At 34.9% G+C, this 14,281-nt stretch overlaps 1 protein-coding gene across 1 annotated transcript in view; it reads right to left on the bottom strand.

Moving 5' to 3' along the window:
- AOPEP (aminopeptidase O (putative)) overlaps window positions 1-14,281 on the bottom strand; it is a 448,257-nt gene that overhangs the window by 379,077 nt on the left and 54,899 nt on the right. Inside the window, exon 4 of the mRNA XM_051996910.1 lies at window positions 1,129-1,377. Coding sequence (XP_051852870.1) covers window positions 1,129-1,377 — 249 coding nt within the window. The remainder of the gene's footprint in view (window positions 1-1,128; window positions 1,378-14,281) is intronic.

Genomic DNA, 14,281 nt, shown 5'->3' on the forward strand with positions numbered 1-14,281 from the left:
AAGACAAAATAATTTTCCCAAAATTTTTCAGAAATTAAGACTTTTGAGGCAGATTTAAAAAAAAAAAAGGATAAATATCTAATAAATCTCAAAGATAAATCTTTGATTAGTTCTTTAACACTCATGGTTTTTGTTGAGAATCTGAGTATTTTTCAGTCAAAATACAGCAAATAACAGATGCACAGGGGCATGGAAATTAATTGGCATCAAGAAGGAACCTTGCTTTTGAGTAATGGACAAAAATATAGTTACATGTTTTGATGAGCTTACTTTTTGTAGCCTTAATAAAGCATATGCCCCATTAATGTCTATGATCAGCAAACAGATGCCTAACCACATAAAATAAAAAACCCTTGCTAAAATACCAATTTGCTGAGTGTCACGCAACCAGCAACCACTGAATGGAAACTGGTGTTACTAAATGGAGTTAGGTATAAACAAATTTAGTCAAAGTTTAGTTGGTATGACTTGTTTTTATGTGTCATAATGATGTCTTTCATAAACAAAGATGATATTAGTGAATCACCATTAGTAAGGCATACATTCTGTGCTGTTTTTCCAGGAGTGATGATAAATTTAGATCAATCCATCTTATATTCTTTCAAATATAGCACATTCTCAAATAGTTATCTTTGTGAACAATGGCATCAATTTAAGAGACAGCTGGCCAGGGTTAAGAGTATAGTCATAGAACATATTAAAGCTAAATAACATGTACAGAATTTAAAGTGATGACCATAGTCCCATTATCATGCTCTAAACACCTAAACTATCTGAATCAAAGACTTGGTATAATACAGAATAAATTTCTGTGAGATACAATATGTTCTAAAATCTTAGAAGTTGTATGAGTTATTTTGTGTTTAAGGAAGCTCAGACTGACTCCACTATCACCTATTTTAGGCCCTTTTCAGAGCCTAAAAATACAAGAACAATTGGTGACTGAGTCTACATGAACAGTATCTGTAAAGCTATAGAGACAGAGATGCCAATGTCAATTAGGTACAAGAAGCACCTAATTCCATCTTTTAAAGGGGGTCCGGTGATTCCTGCACTGATAAAAATACTGAAAGAATCACATGAACCATATAGAAAAAACAGATTTGTTTAAAAAAAAAGGTAAATTACCTGGCCATCCCCAGACTTGCAAAATTGGCAGGGACAATTAGCACATCAAGCCTAGAGAAAGGGTGAGTTCCCAGGGTTGCATGTGCTGCTGAGAGGCATCGAGGAATAAGCTGAAGCAGGATCTCTTCACAGAAGTGTTGGAGACATTCTGGTGCAAATACCCGATAAGGAATAATTGCTTGAGAAGCAACACCAGGATTCTGGAAGTGGCAGGGGTATTCCATGTGGCCACACGCCCAACTGGGACACCTGAGTGGGACATAAAATAAGTAAATTTTGTAGAAAATCTGATAATGATAATATTTATGTTGGAAGAAACATAAGAGGCAATAATATAGATGATTTTTCAGAGAAGACATCTCATTTGTAGTCTTGTTTTTTTAATGTCAAGACAATAGCTTTTAAAAAAAATACAGGGTATCAACAGTATTGATGTGCTTGAGTGGAATTGATTTGGTTACTTCAATTCCAGCTAAGTGAAAAGTTGCAATATTTTGTAGATAATAAATGGTGTGTGTGTGTGTGTGTGTGTGTGTGTGTGAGAGAGAGAGAGAGAGAGAGAGAGAGAGAGAGAGAGAGAGAGAGAGAGAGAGAGAGAGAGAATGAATCCTGGGACTCAAAATGAATTCAAAGGAAAAAATGAAAAGCCAGGAACAAATTCTATCTTCAGCGATGTACTTTTAACTCCCATTATGGAAATAATTTCCTCAGAAGTGGCATATAATATGTGACCCAAAAGAAAAGAAAAAGAGACAGTAGAGAGCAAACTAAAGATGCCATTCTGAAATTTCCTGGAATAAAAGACTTAGGAGACATTTGTAACAATTAACCAAATTAATGCAGTTATGGTCTTTTTCAAATCAAGACAAGCCTTTTTATTAAAAAGAAACCTATGAGCTTTACAAAAGCCACTAAATGTTATTTCTATCAAAGAAGGAACATGAGAATCACTTCTGACACAGTCATTTTCAATCAACTTACAATAAAGGCTTGACAATGCAAACACTTTAAAGAAACAGATCAGGGCTCAACCTGTACCATCTGATCACCACCGGTTGTTTTCAGCTGAGTTACAATGAGCCTTGCATTTATGAAATGCCTTTTATCCACCAAAGTCCAGCCCTCAGGAGATTCATAGATCAGCTATATAAATAAGCCTCACCCATCAGTGAAATCAAGTGGTCAAGGGCAATCAGCTTCCTGTTCTAGTCACATTACACTCTTGGGAAACAAAGAATGGTGGTGCATAAAACTTTCATCTGGGATGAGAGCAGGGGGAAAATCTAAGAACAAATATTGAAATTAAATCCAAGCACAAAGATTATATTATAAATTACTCTTAGGAAAAATGACACAAAAACACATATTTTCAAATTAAATCTATCCTGCATATACTTATTTATTTTGTCTATCTATCCATCCATCCATCCATCTATCTATCTATCTATCTATCTATCTATCTATCTAATTTTTCTTCTTATCCTCACTGCTCAGAATCTGGCACATGGTAAAGCCTTAATAAATGCTTAGTGAACGAATGGATAAAAGCAAAGGCAAAAATAAAACGTTTTAAAAAATGATAATAAGGACCTAAACTAGATTGATGAAGTAGAAAAGGAGGGATGGAAATGAAAGATGTAGAAACAGAATTCACAGAAATCAGCAAATGACAAATATGTAGAGCTGACAGAAGGAAAAAGGAAGGATAAACTTTTGAAGTTTCAAGCTTTGTATGACTGGACAAATGATAATGTCATCAAAAGAACAGGGGAGGTAAGAGGGATATAAGAGGCAGTCTGGCATAGTAGAGAGAAGACTAGCCTTACAGCTAATAATAAGTCCCACTTGTGCTATAATAGATTGGCTATGTGACATAAAGAAAGCCACTTACCTCTCGGTACATTAGAGGTCTCTACATATATAAATTGCTAAGAAGTTGCTGACCTACCTATATTGGAGGGAGTTTCATCCTCTCAAAGTTCTTTTAGTAAAAACAAAAGTCTACTCTCTATACTGAGATTGCTTTATTTGTTGTACTTCTACCCTCTACATTCAGTATAGTGCTTGGTATAGAGAAGGCGCTTGAAAAACACTTGTTGATCACCATCACTAGGAAAGATGAGCAGATCTTGAATTTTTAAAAAGGAAGATCCTCTAGATATATTGAGTGTGAGATGTAATCAGGAAATCTAGGTAGGAATATCTGGTAGGCAGCAGAAAAATTAGAACTGGAGTTCACAACTAAAGGTGGAGTTTTGGCAGTGCTCCATATGCAAATGATAACTAAAACCAGAGAAGTATATGGAATCTCTAAAGCAGAGGTATCAAATTCAAATAGCTATTGGCTACTAATGATCCATAAGGATCGCTGTGACTACATTTGAGGGAATTGAGGAAAATGAGTGAATCAACTGACTCCACCTTGTGATTAATTCCCTTTCTATTCAATTAAAGGTCTAATTTAACTTCTGTCACAGAAATTGTGAGAAAACTTTATTTGCATTGTTTGAACCTAGTTCTTTATGGTCAGGAAGCTGAACCATCTCAACCTGCTACTTAGGGACTCTTTAAGGAATTAGAGTATCCTGAACAGAAATTCCAGTAAGATTTGAAAACTCAGTTTTCTCACAATTACACATCTTAATATGTTTTATCTGAAAACTGACCTCACTGAATACAGAAACTCTTTCTTTTGAATTCAGGGAATTGCACCTGTTCATTCTTTTCCAACTTGGAAAGTCCCTTATCTTTTCTCCAATTAGAAATCAGATTAACTAATTTTGTATTCTGGTTGATACTTTTTTCTTTTAGTTAACTGGTTTTACTGCTCCCTTGTTTTTAATGCATAAAAATCTGTCTCCCCCTATATTTGGGGCCTCATGCCAAAAGTACCTAAATGTTTTGGCATTTGGCATGTATTGCTTACTAAATCAAAATGCTCAGAAGCTCAAACCTTTGTTTCCTTAGGTCATTTCATCTTTCAGCAGCCATACATATTTACTTAGAAAATAATAAGTCCAGATGAAAGAAGAGCCTAGGGTTCTGTCATTCTGAACTTGCAGAGCCTTCCATTGGGCTGACGCTGACTGAATCTAGCTGGAGTTCACAACTGTGTTGCTCAGTCTAACCCCTAAGTCACAAATTTGAAGACCTCAGATCAGGAAGACAGAGCTCAGATTCTGCCATGAATCATATTTCTTTGAGGGTCTGGGGGAGTGAGATATAGAGGAAATGAAGACTTTCAGGTACTAGAGCCTAATCCAAACTGTCCCTGAGATCCCCAGAATAATGTACAACTCAATCCTCTAAGAAAACAGCAATAAGTCCCCAAAGGACATATAACCAGGACCAAGTACAATACAGGTATTCCCCCCAAAATATGCAGAGCCTAACTCTAACACAAAAACTGAAATCAGAAAGTAAAGCTGGAAGAATAGACTCAAGACACAAATTCAGAAGAAGAGAATGGGTCCCAAACTGTACATGCAAAGCTTCAAAGAAAGATACAGTTTTGAGTCAAGCTCAGCTAGAACTCCTGAAAGAGATGAAGAAAGAGTTTTTTTTTTTAAAAAGGAGTGAAAATAATTTCATAAATGAAATGAGAGTACTAGAGGAAAAAATTATAAAAGAAAAAAGTTAGAGGAAAAATGAGAAAAGAAGTGAGAGCTATAAAGAAAGAACTGGAAAAAAATTTAAATTTGGCACAAGAAGTACAAAACCTTATCCAAGCAACATACTCCTTCAAAATTAGAATGAAAAAATAGAAGTTAATGACTCTATGAGACAAACAAAATAATTTTAAAAAGGCTTTAGATTTTAATGATTACATTAATTTCATATTTAACATCAATTATATTTATTATATTATATTTATAATAAATGTAAATAAATAAAAAATAAATTCACATTACTAACACTCTCCTCCTCTCTGAAAAACAGCTCAAGAAGAGATAATTTAAGAATATTGAACTATCATGAAGTCATGACCAAAAACAACATTAAAAAGAGCCTACACATCATATTTTAAGAAATTATAAAAGAAAATTATCCAGATCTCTCAGAAACAGAATCCAAGGTAAAAATAGAAGGAATCTACTACTCACCTCCTAAAAGAAACTACATATTGAAAACTTTGAGAAACTCAAAGCCAGAATCTAAAACCATCAGGTCAAAGTAAAAATACAAGCATCCAAAAAGAATTTCAATACCAAAGAATCATAGTCAGGATCACACAAAATATAATAGCCACCACCATAAAGAAATGGAGAATATATATTCCCAAAGGCAAAAGATATAGGTTTACAGCCAAGAATAATGTACCCACTAAAATAGTATAATCTAGAAGTCCATAAATGGACATAATGAAACAGAAGTATTCCTGATGAAAAGACCATAGCTTTATAAAAACTATGAAATATAAATTCAGGAGTCAAAAGAAACATAAAAAGTAAATATGAACAAGCAATCATAAATGAATATACAAGGATGAACTGTTTACATTCTAATATGTGGAGATGATACATGCATCTTCTCAGAACCCTATCATCATTACAGGTTAATAGAAGGAGTCTAATAATAATAATAAGGAATATAATTAGTTTTAAAATGAAAGGGAAAAGAAAAGTTTAAGGGAGAAAGGTAGAAAAAGAAGAAATTATTTTTACAAAATTCAGATATGCAAAAAGAAGACTAAAAAACAATGAAGAAGGGGAAAGGGAGTAGGTAACACAAGAACCTCACTCTCATATGAACTGGTCAAAGGTGGAAAGAATAGATAAATTTGAGGAGCCAAAATATATTTCATTCAACAAGGAAACAATAGCGAAAGGGGAAAAGGCAAAGAATGGAATAGAGGAATCTGAGGGAAATGAGGGGATTGAAGTAGCAAGTGAAGGTGGAAATTCAGTGACCATACTGATCCCATCTTATGACTCAATTCTGTAGCTAGCTCAGATTCCTTTATATTAATTTATGGGTCCAATACAATTTCTGTCTTGATTCACTTGTGGGAATTATCAGAAAATCTTATTATATTGTTTGATTCTAATCCTGCATAGAGAAGCTATACCACCTGTACCCAGTACTTAGAGTTAACCCTTAAATAAGGGTATACTGAACATATGACAGTATGACAATAAAATCTGAAGACTGAAGCAAGAAATTTTCTCACAATTATCCATCTCAAGCAACCCATTTGTTTTATTTAAAAACTGGCCCTATACTGGTCGAACACTTATAACTTTTATGTTTTTTTGAACGCAGTCACTTGCAGGGAGGAAAACACTTTTTTCCTCCTGAATTCAGGGAATTGCACTTGTTCATTCTCCCCTTCCCAACTTGCAAAGATCCTAATCTTTCCTCTACTTAGAAATAAGATTACAATAAAACTATTATTAAAATAAATTATGGGGATCTCATTTTGCTCTTATAAGACTTATAGAAATATAATTTTTAAAAAACACAAGAAAAATGTTAAGGATCAGAATAGTATTTTAAGAAAGTTAAATATGGAATGTTATGGAATATTATTGTTCTGTAAGAAATGACCAGCAGGATGAATACAGAGAGGACTGGCGAGACTTACATGAACTGATGCTAAGTGAAATGAGCAGAACCAGGAGATCATTATACACTTCGACAACGATATTGTATGAGGACATATTTTGATGGAATGGATTTCTTTGACAAAGAGACCTAACTGAGTTTCAATTGATAAATGACGGACAAAAGCAGCTACACCCAAAGAAAGAACACTGGGAAACGAATGTGAACTATCTGCATTTTCGTTTTTCTTCCCGGGTTATTTATACCTTCTGAATCCAATTCTCCCTATGCAACAAGAGAACTATTCGGTTCTGCAAACATATATTGTATCTAGGATATACTGCAACATATCCAACACATAAAGGACTGCTTGCCATCTAGGGGAGGGGGTGGAGGGAGGGAGGGGAAAAAAAAATCGGAACAGAAACGAGTGTCAATATAAAGTAATTATTAAATAAAAAATTTTTAAAAAAAAAAGAAAGTTAAATATGATAGACCTCTGGAGATTACTGAATAGGAAGAGAAAGAAGTATACATATTTCTAAGCTATATGTGGTATCTTTACAAAAACTGACCACATGAAAGCAGGATTTATATAGCATCTACTAGCTTTGCCAAGCACTATTTTAAACACTTTTGTCAATATTATCTTATTTAATCTCATTGATGTTTGGGCATTAAAAATATCACAATTTTAACAAGTTTAAAAAATATTAAATCAATATTTTACTGACCATAATACAATAAAAATTATATTTAATAGTAGATCTCAACAGTCAAAAGTTAATGAGAAACTAAGTAACTTAAATTATTAAGGAGTCATAACACTTCTTTGCTACCTAATGCTACTTTCAAGGGCAGTTAGATGGCACAGTGTATCAAGCACCTGCCCTGGAGTCAGGAAGATCTAAGGCCACTTTCGAGCTCTCTCTCTATCCATATCTTCCAGCAACCTTTTATTTGTTAGGGTCCATCCTAATTTATCACCGAATTCAGATTTTGGTAGCCTTTTTCTAGAAACTTCTAGAAATTCTTATTTCCTCAATGAATTCAATGCCTGATTCACAATCTTACTCTTTTCTCAACTCGTGCCTTCATACTAATGGACTTCAACATATCTACTGATAGTACCTTGAATAATCTAACTTTCTAATTCTTAAATTTACTGAATGCCCATGATCTATTCCTTCTCATCACCTCAGCTACACAAAGGGATGATAATACTTTTAATCTTGCCATTACTCACCAAATATTTTCATATTCATGAACTCACAAATTCCTTTTCCTGATCAAAATCTTTAGCTTTCCATTTTCTCCTATGGTTATTTCTCTCCTTGGTTCATCATCCTTAGTGAGACCTCCATTCCCTCTACCCCTGTCTGCTACTGCTGGATCTTTATATAAGGTCAGAAAGGTGGGAAACTGAAGGACATATTCAGAGTAAGCCCAAGTCCCAGTTTAGCCACCAATTAGGTAAAAGTAGAGTCTCTCCCCTTTGGACATAGAGTTCACATTTCTAGTTATTGTTCTCTGAAATCCCTAAGAATATTGTGAGACAAGTGAGGCTGCAGGGACCTTTAATCTAGTTATTGGTCAAAAGCTTAAAAGTCTAGAAAACCAGGATGCAGAACTAAGAGTCAAGCCTTGGTAGGGAAATTCCCATAAGGTGTTCAGTAGGAGGTTCTGGGGCTGGATGCAAGTAGAGAAAACAGGTTTATTTAACGCATATGACCAGGAAGAACTGAGGCACGGGCTACTAAGCCACCGAGGTGAATCATTTTTGGGTGAGAAGTGGTGTCAAGGATTTGGTCATATGGAATAATTTATAGGATCCAAAACATGGTCAGGCTGGTCCACTATTTTCTTAGACCTTTAGTCAGAATGTTAGTCATGGCTGGGGCCTATTACTTAGTCATCCTCACCAAGGCAAGAGTGTTTTTTGATTTGCGAAGTATCATTGGTTGATGCAGTAAAGTGAAAAAGGAATACCAGGCTAGGATCCTAAAAGGGTCCTATTCCAAAGGTGTTTGAGTTAGGCCATTATGACCACTGCACAAGACTCCTTTGGCACAAGATAAGTGTGCCAAAAGTCATCATACTTCCTCATTTCTTTACTAGGCTATTACCTCTACATTGGCTATCCTCCCCTATTTCCTATCTTAACCTTTAGTGAATGAAGCCCCAATTTTATTTTATTCCAACTACCTATCTTCTTTACTCCTAGTTACATATTGCTGAAAGGAGTTGGAAGAAATGAAGAAACTTCTAAAAACTGAGTCTTCTACAAAATTATATTATTTAATCTCACTTGGACCCTCACTACAATAAGGTAATTTTTCTATTCTTTCTTATCAATTCACAATCTCATTCACAATGTTCGAATCCATATCATTCCTACTCAGTGCCCCTCTCTTTACACTCTTGATTGAGAACCTCATCTCATTGAAAAAACTGAGATCTGTTTATCAAGAAAACTCAAGCTTCTCATCTCATCTCCTATCACTCAAAGATCTCTCCCCACGATCTTCTTCTTTACTCTGATCTTTGGTAAAATGGTGGTCCTTCTTCTTGCCAAGCCAAAATCCCTCTGCATAAACCCCTGATCCCATTACCTCCCATCTTTTTCAACAGGTTGACACTATCATCACCTTCACTTTCTCTCATCTTCGATATCTCCCTATCTACTGATATCCTCTTTAACCGCCTGCAAATGTGCTCAGGTCTCCTACATCCTTTAAAAAAATATCTCATCTGATCTTACCATCCCTGCTAACTATCTTCCAAATTTCTCCTCCCCTTTGCCGCTGAACTCCTTGAAAAAGTTATTTATATTAGGTGTCTCCATTTCTTCCCTTTTAAACCCTTTGCAGACAGGCTTCCAACTTTATCATTCCATTGGAAGAACTTTCTCCAAATTTATAATAATCTTCTAATTGTCTCATATGTGTGTGACATACACACACATATAGGGGAGAATATATTCACATATATGTCGACACACACAGACACATATATATGCGTGTGCATGTTTTTATATGTAAGTTTCTTGTGAGTAGGGATTTTTACATTCTTTGTATTTCTATCCCCAGTATTTAGCACAGTGAAGGCATGTAATAAATATTTCCTGATTACTGACTGATTGATGGATGTTAGCCAGTAAAAGGCTTGGATATGTAATGGAGGATCATGTATGAGGATCAGCAAGAAACTCAATATGACTGAACTAAAGAATATGAGAAAAGTTATAATAATGAATAAGACTGGAAAGGGAAGTTGGGTAGTTGTATTTAAAAATGGCTATAAATTTTCTGTTGTCCAGGCCAAGTATTCCTAGTTTCTCCAAACAATCCCAATATGGCATGAATGTACCATTCTAATAGCTTTCCCCTAGACAGTCTCCAACTTAATGTCTTTTCTATAATGCAGCAGCAGAACTGAGTATAATATTTTTGACATAGTTTCATCAGGATAAAGTCCAGTAGGGGTATTTATTGCTTCACTATTTCTGGATATTATTAATGCAGATTAAAATCAAAATAAGAATTATATTGTTCATTCACTTTGAGCTTACTGTTCCTTTACTCTCAAGACATAACCTTAATGATCAACCCAAACCCCACTCAATAACTTCAATACCTTTGAGGCTTTTTCATAATTTGGATTTTCCAACTTTCATCATTTTTTGCTGCCTTTTAGAGGATTCTATATAAGTACCTATGCACTTTTGGGCAATGATTCCAAAGTAAAGAAAATGTTTTGGTTTTTTTTTTAAGTGTCACAATGCTTAACGTAAGTAAAAGAATTTCCTCATGGTTAGTGCACATTATATTTCTGTTCATAAAGTTCAATAAAATAAATGGTTTGGACTTTATCAGTCTTACTACTGATTATCTACTAAAATGTTCAGCTGGAGTGGGGAGATACTTCATGGAGCTGATCTTGGAGAAAAAAAGTTCTTTCTTTAATTTAATCCATATGAAGAATGATCAAAAGTTCAGTGACCAATAAATACTGTGGCCAAATTTCTGGACTCCAGATGAAAACATTAGGCAAAAGAAAACCTGTAGCATATTAGACTCCCTGTAAAAGTTACATTTATGTGAAATGATTTGGTGGTCTTAGGGAGGGTGAAGTGTGGGAGTAGCAAGGCAAAGAAGACCAGATGTGAACATAATCAGAAACACCACTACTCTTAGCACCAAAGGATACCTTTGTTAGAAAAAGTAGCAAAGAGTCAAGGATTTTGTGAATTATAATATGCCATCACCCTAAAACTTCTAAAGGAAAACTTTGAAAAGCAGACTAGAAATACAACATGAATGAGACTAAGCAAATGTAAACTATGTTAATTATAACTACATCAGAGCATTTTTGGTTAACAGAGGTAGATCAATAAATGAAGGAAGGTTCAAGTCACATGTTCTCAGAATTAGATAATATACTTTAGAGATCATCTAGGCTGTATTAACTATGATAAATGAAGGTAAATCAAGATCCAAGGAAGTAGGTTTGCTTATAAGGCTACCACTTTTAGCTATATCCACATTTCTTTGTAGCCCAAAATATTTGAAATTCTAATCTAAAATAGAGGTAATATTCTATCAAGTCCCCAAATGCTACAAAATCTCCTCATTGAAATATACAATCATTTGAAAGAGGTAAATCCAATCATTTAGACCAAGAAACAAAGTGAATGAAAAAATGCAAGTAGGATGAGGATAAAAGCCCTTACAACTTCTCCCTTTGGCCTATGAGCAACAAATCAAAGATCCAGCTCAGAAGAAGAGATAGGAGGTGTAGCTGAAGAACACACCCAGAAAGTTCACTTTCCTACTATAAATGCCCAGGAAAAGGGCATTCAATCACACATTTTTATGGTCCCCTCCCAACCAATCAGACAATTTTCCCTTCAGCAAAAATCTCTTACTTCTATTTCAAATAGCCTGAAAATAATTCCTCACCACAAAAAAAGAAGAGCTGGGAGGTGGCACAGTAGAAAAAGTACCATACTTGGAGTCAGAAAGATTCATCATCTTCCTGAGTTCAACTCCAACCACAGACACATATTAGCTATGTGAGCCTGAGCAACTTACTTAACCTCATTTAGCTTAGTTTCCACATCTGTAAAATGAGCCAGAGAAGGAAATGGCAAATCACTCGAGTGTCTTTGCCAAGAAAACTCCAAATGGGATCACAAAGGCTGAGGATCACTGACACATTTAATTTTACATCTGAGAAAACTGAGGTCCACTAAAGTTAAGGAACTTCATGATGGACAAAAAAATGCAGAATACTATTTCCTGACCTCTTCCTGATTGTAGGGTGAGAGATATCACTTTACTGACTATACCTTTCTCTCTTCCCCATTTTGACCCCTTAGTGAAGTTCACTCTACTTTGTCCTCTTCTTTTGATTCCTTTGTACTTCATACTTTGTGCCTTGCCAAGCTTCTGCCTAGGATTAATCTCATCATCTGCTCACTATCTTTGTCCCTACTCACATCTTTGTTGCTATTCACATGCTTCTAAATAAAGCTAGAAAAAAATCTCAAAATCATGCTGATATTAAAGGCATGTTATGTAATTTCAACTGGATCCTCCCTATGACAAGGCAATCCTTTAACACCTCCCTAATTGACTAAATAGCCCACTTATCACAATGGTTTTCCAAACCTTTTCATCCCTGTTGAAACCTCTCATAGCTCTCCTTCCTCCTATCACTTCTGCTGAGTTTTTTATATTCACATATTACATAAGAAATTGGATCTAATTTCTAGTCATATGAAAAAATGCTCTAAATCACTATTGATTAGAGAAATACAAATTAAGACAATTCTAAGGCACTGCTACACACCTGTAAGATTGGCTAAGATGACAAGAAAAGATAATCATAAATGTTGGAGAGAATGTGAGAAAACTGGTTTACTAATATGTTGTTGGTGGAGTTATGAAGGGATCCAGCCATTCTGGAGAACAATTTGGAAGTATGTCCAGAGGGCTATCAAACTGTGCATATCTTTTGATTCAGAAGTGTTCTCCACTGAGTCTGTATCCCAAAGGGATCATAAAAGAGGGAAAAGGACCCACATGTACAAAAATGTTTGTAGTAGATCTTTTTTTGTGGTGACAAAGAATTGGAAACTGAGTAAATGTCCATCAGTTGGAGAATAGCTGAATAAGTTATGGCATATGAATATAATGGAATATTATTGTTCTATAAGAAATAATCAGCAGGATGATTTCAGAAAGACTTGGAGAGACTTACATGAATTGATGCTAACTGAAGGGAGTAGAACTCACAGAATATTGTACACATCAACAAGATTATGTGATGATCAACTGTGATAAACGTGGCTCTTTTCAACATTGAGGTGATTCAGGGTAATTCCAATGATTTTTTGATGAAGAGAGCCATCTGCATCCAGAGATAAAACTATGGAGAATGAATGTAGATCACAATCTAGTATTTTCATCTTTTGTAGTTGTTGTTTGCTTGCCTGTTTTTTCTTCCTCATTTTTTCTCAAAAGCAAACAAACCAACCCTGATGATCTAAATAAAGACCAAAGCATGTTTTCACTTTCTTTTCTTTCCTTTTTTTTTTTTTGGTTTGTATTTTTTTGCACAAAATGATTAATAGCAAAATATGTTTGATATGATTGCATATGTATATAACATCAGGTTGTTTTTTTTTTTTTACCATCTCAGGATTTTTTATGTTATTGAGGAAAATAAAATACTAATTAAAAAATAAAATTCCCTCTTCCCCCCCAAAAAAAAACCTCACTTGATGTATCCATCCTTAATAGCTATTATGCTTGTTGTACCTTTTCATAGCTAAACTTTTTGAGGAGGCTTTCTACAATTGATGCCTCCAGTCCCTTGCCTCTCACTCTCTTATAACTCTTTACTTTGGTAATCTTCATTATTCACCTCTTGCCAAAGTTATTAATAGTACCTTTATTCCCAAATTCAAAGGCTCTTTTTCAATCCTCCTTCTTCTTGACCCTTCTGCAATCTTTGATATTGTTGATCATTCTCTTCTTCCTGACACTTCTCTTTTGGAACACTGCTTTCTTCTGATTCTCTTTCTACCCAACTGACTGCTCTCTCTTGTCTCCCTTTGCTCTATCTTCATCCAAGTCATACTCAGTAATGGTGAATGTCCTCTAAGGCTCTGTTTTTGAGTCCTGTTTTCTGTTCATATTGTTTCACTTGATGATCCAATCCGTTCCTGTGTTTTCAGTTGTCATCTCTACACTAATAATTCTCATATTTATTCAGCTTTTATGTTTAACTTCCAGTCTTTTAACTTCCAGTCTTGCATACTAACTTGCTTAGTAAACAGCTTGAATTGGGTATCTGACACTCAATATGTTGAATACTGAACTTAATAGCTTTCCTCCCCATGTCCTCCTTTTTTTACTAAATTCCCAATTACTTTTGAGGTCACCACCACCCTTCTAGTCATCAGGTATAGCAACCTATGCGTCATGATTAACTCCTCACCCTCATTTCCTATATTCAATCTTTTGTCAAATCCTGTCAAACTTACCTTCATAATATCTCTCATATATACTCCCTTTTCTCCTCTGACATTGCCACTAGCTTA

Source organism: Antechinus flavipes, chromosome 1, assembly GCF_016432865.1.
Source record: "Antechinus flavipes isolate AdamAnt ecotype Samford, QLD, Australia chromosome 1, AdamAnt_v2, whole genome shotgun sequence".
NCBI lineage: Eukaryota > Metazoa > Chordata > Mammalia > Dasyuromorphia > Dasyuridae > Antechinus > Antechinus flavipes.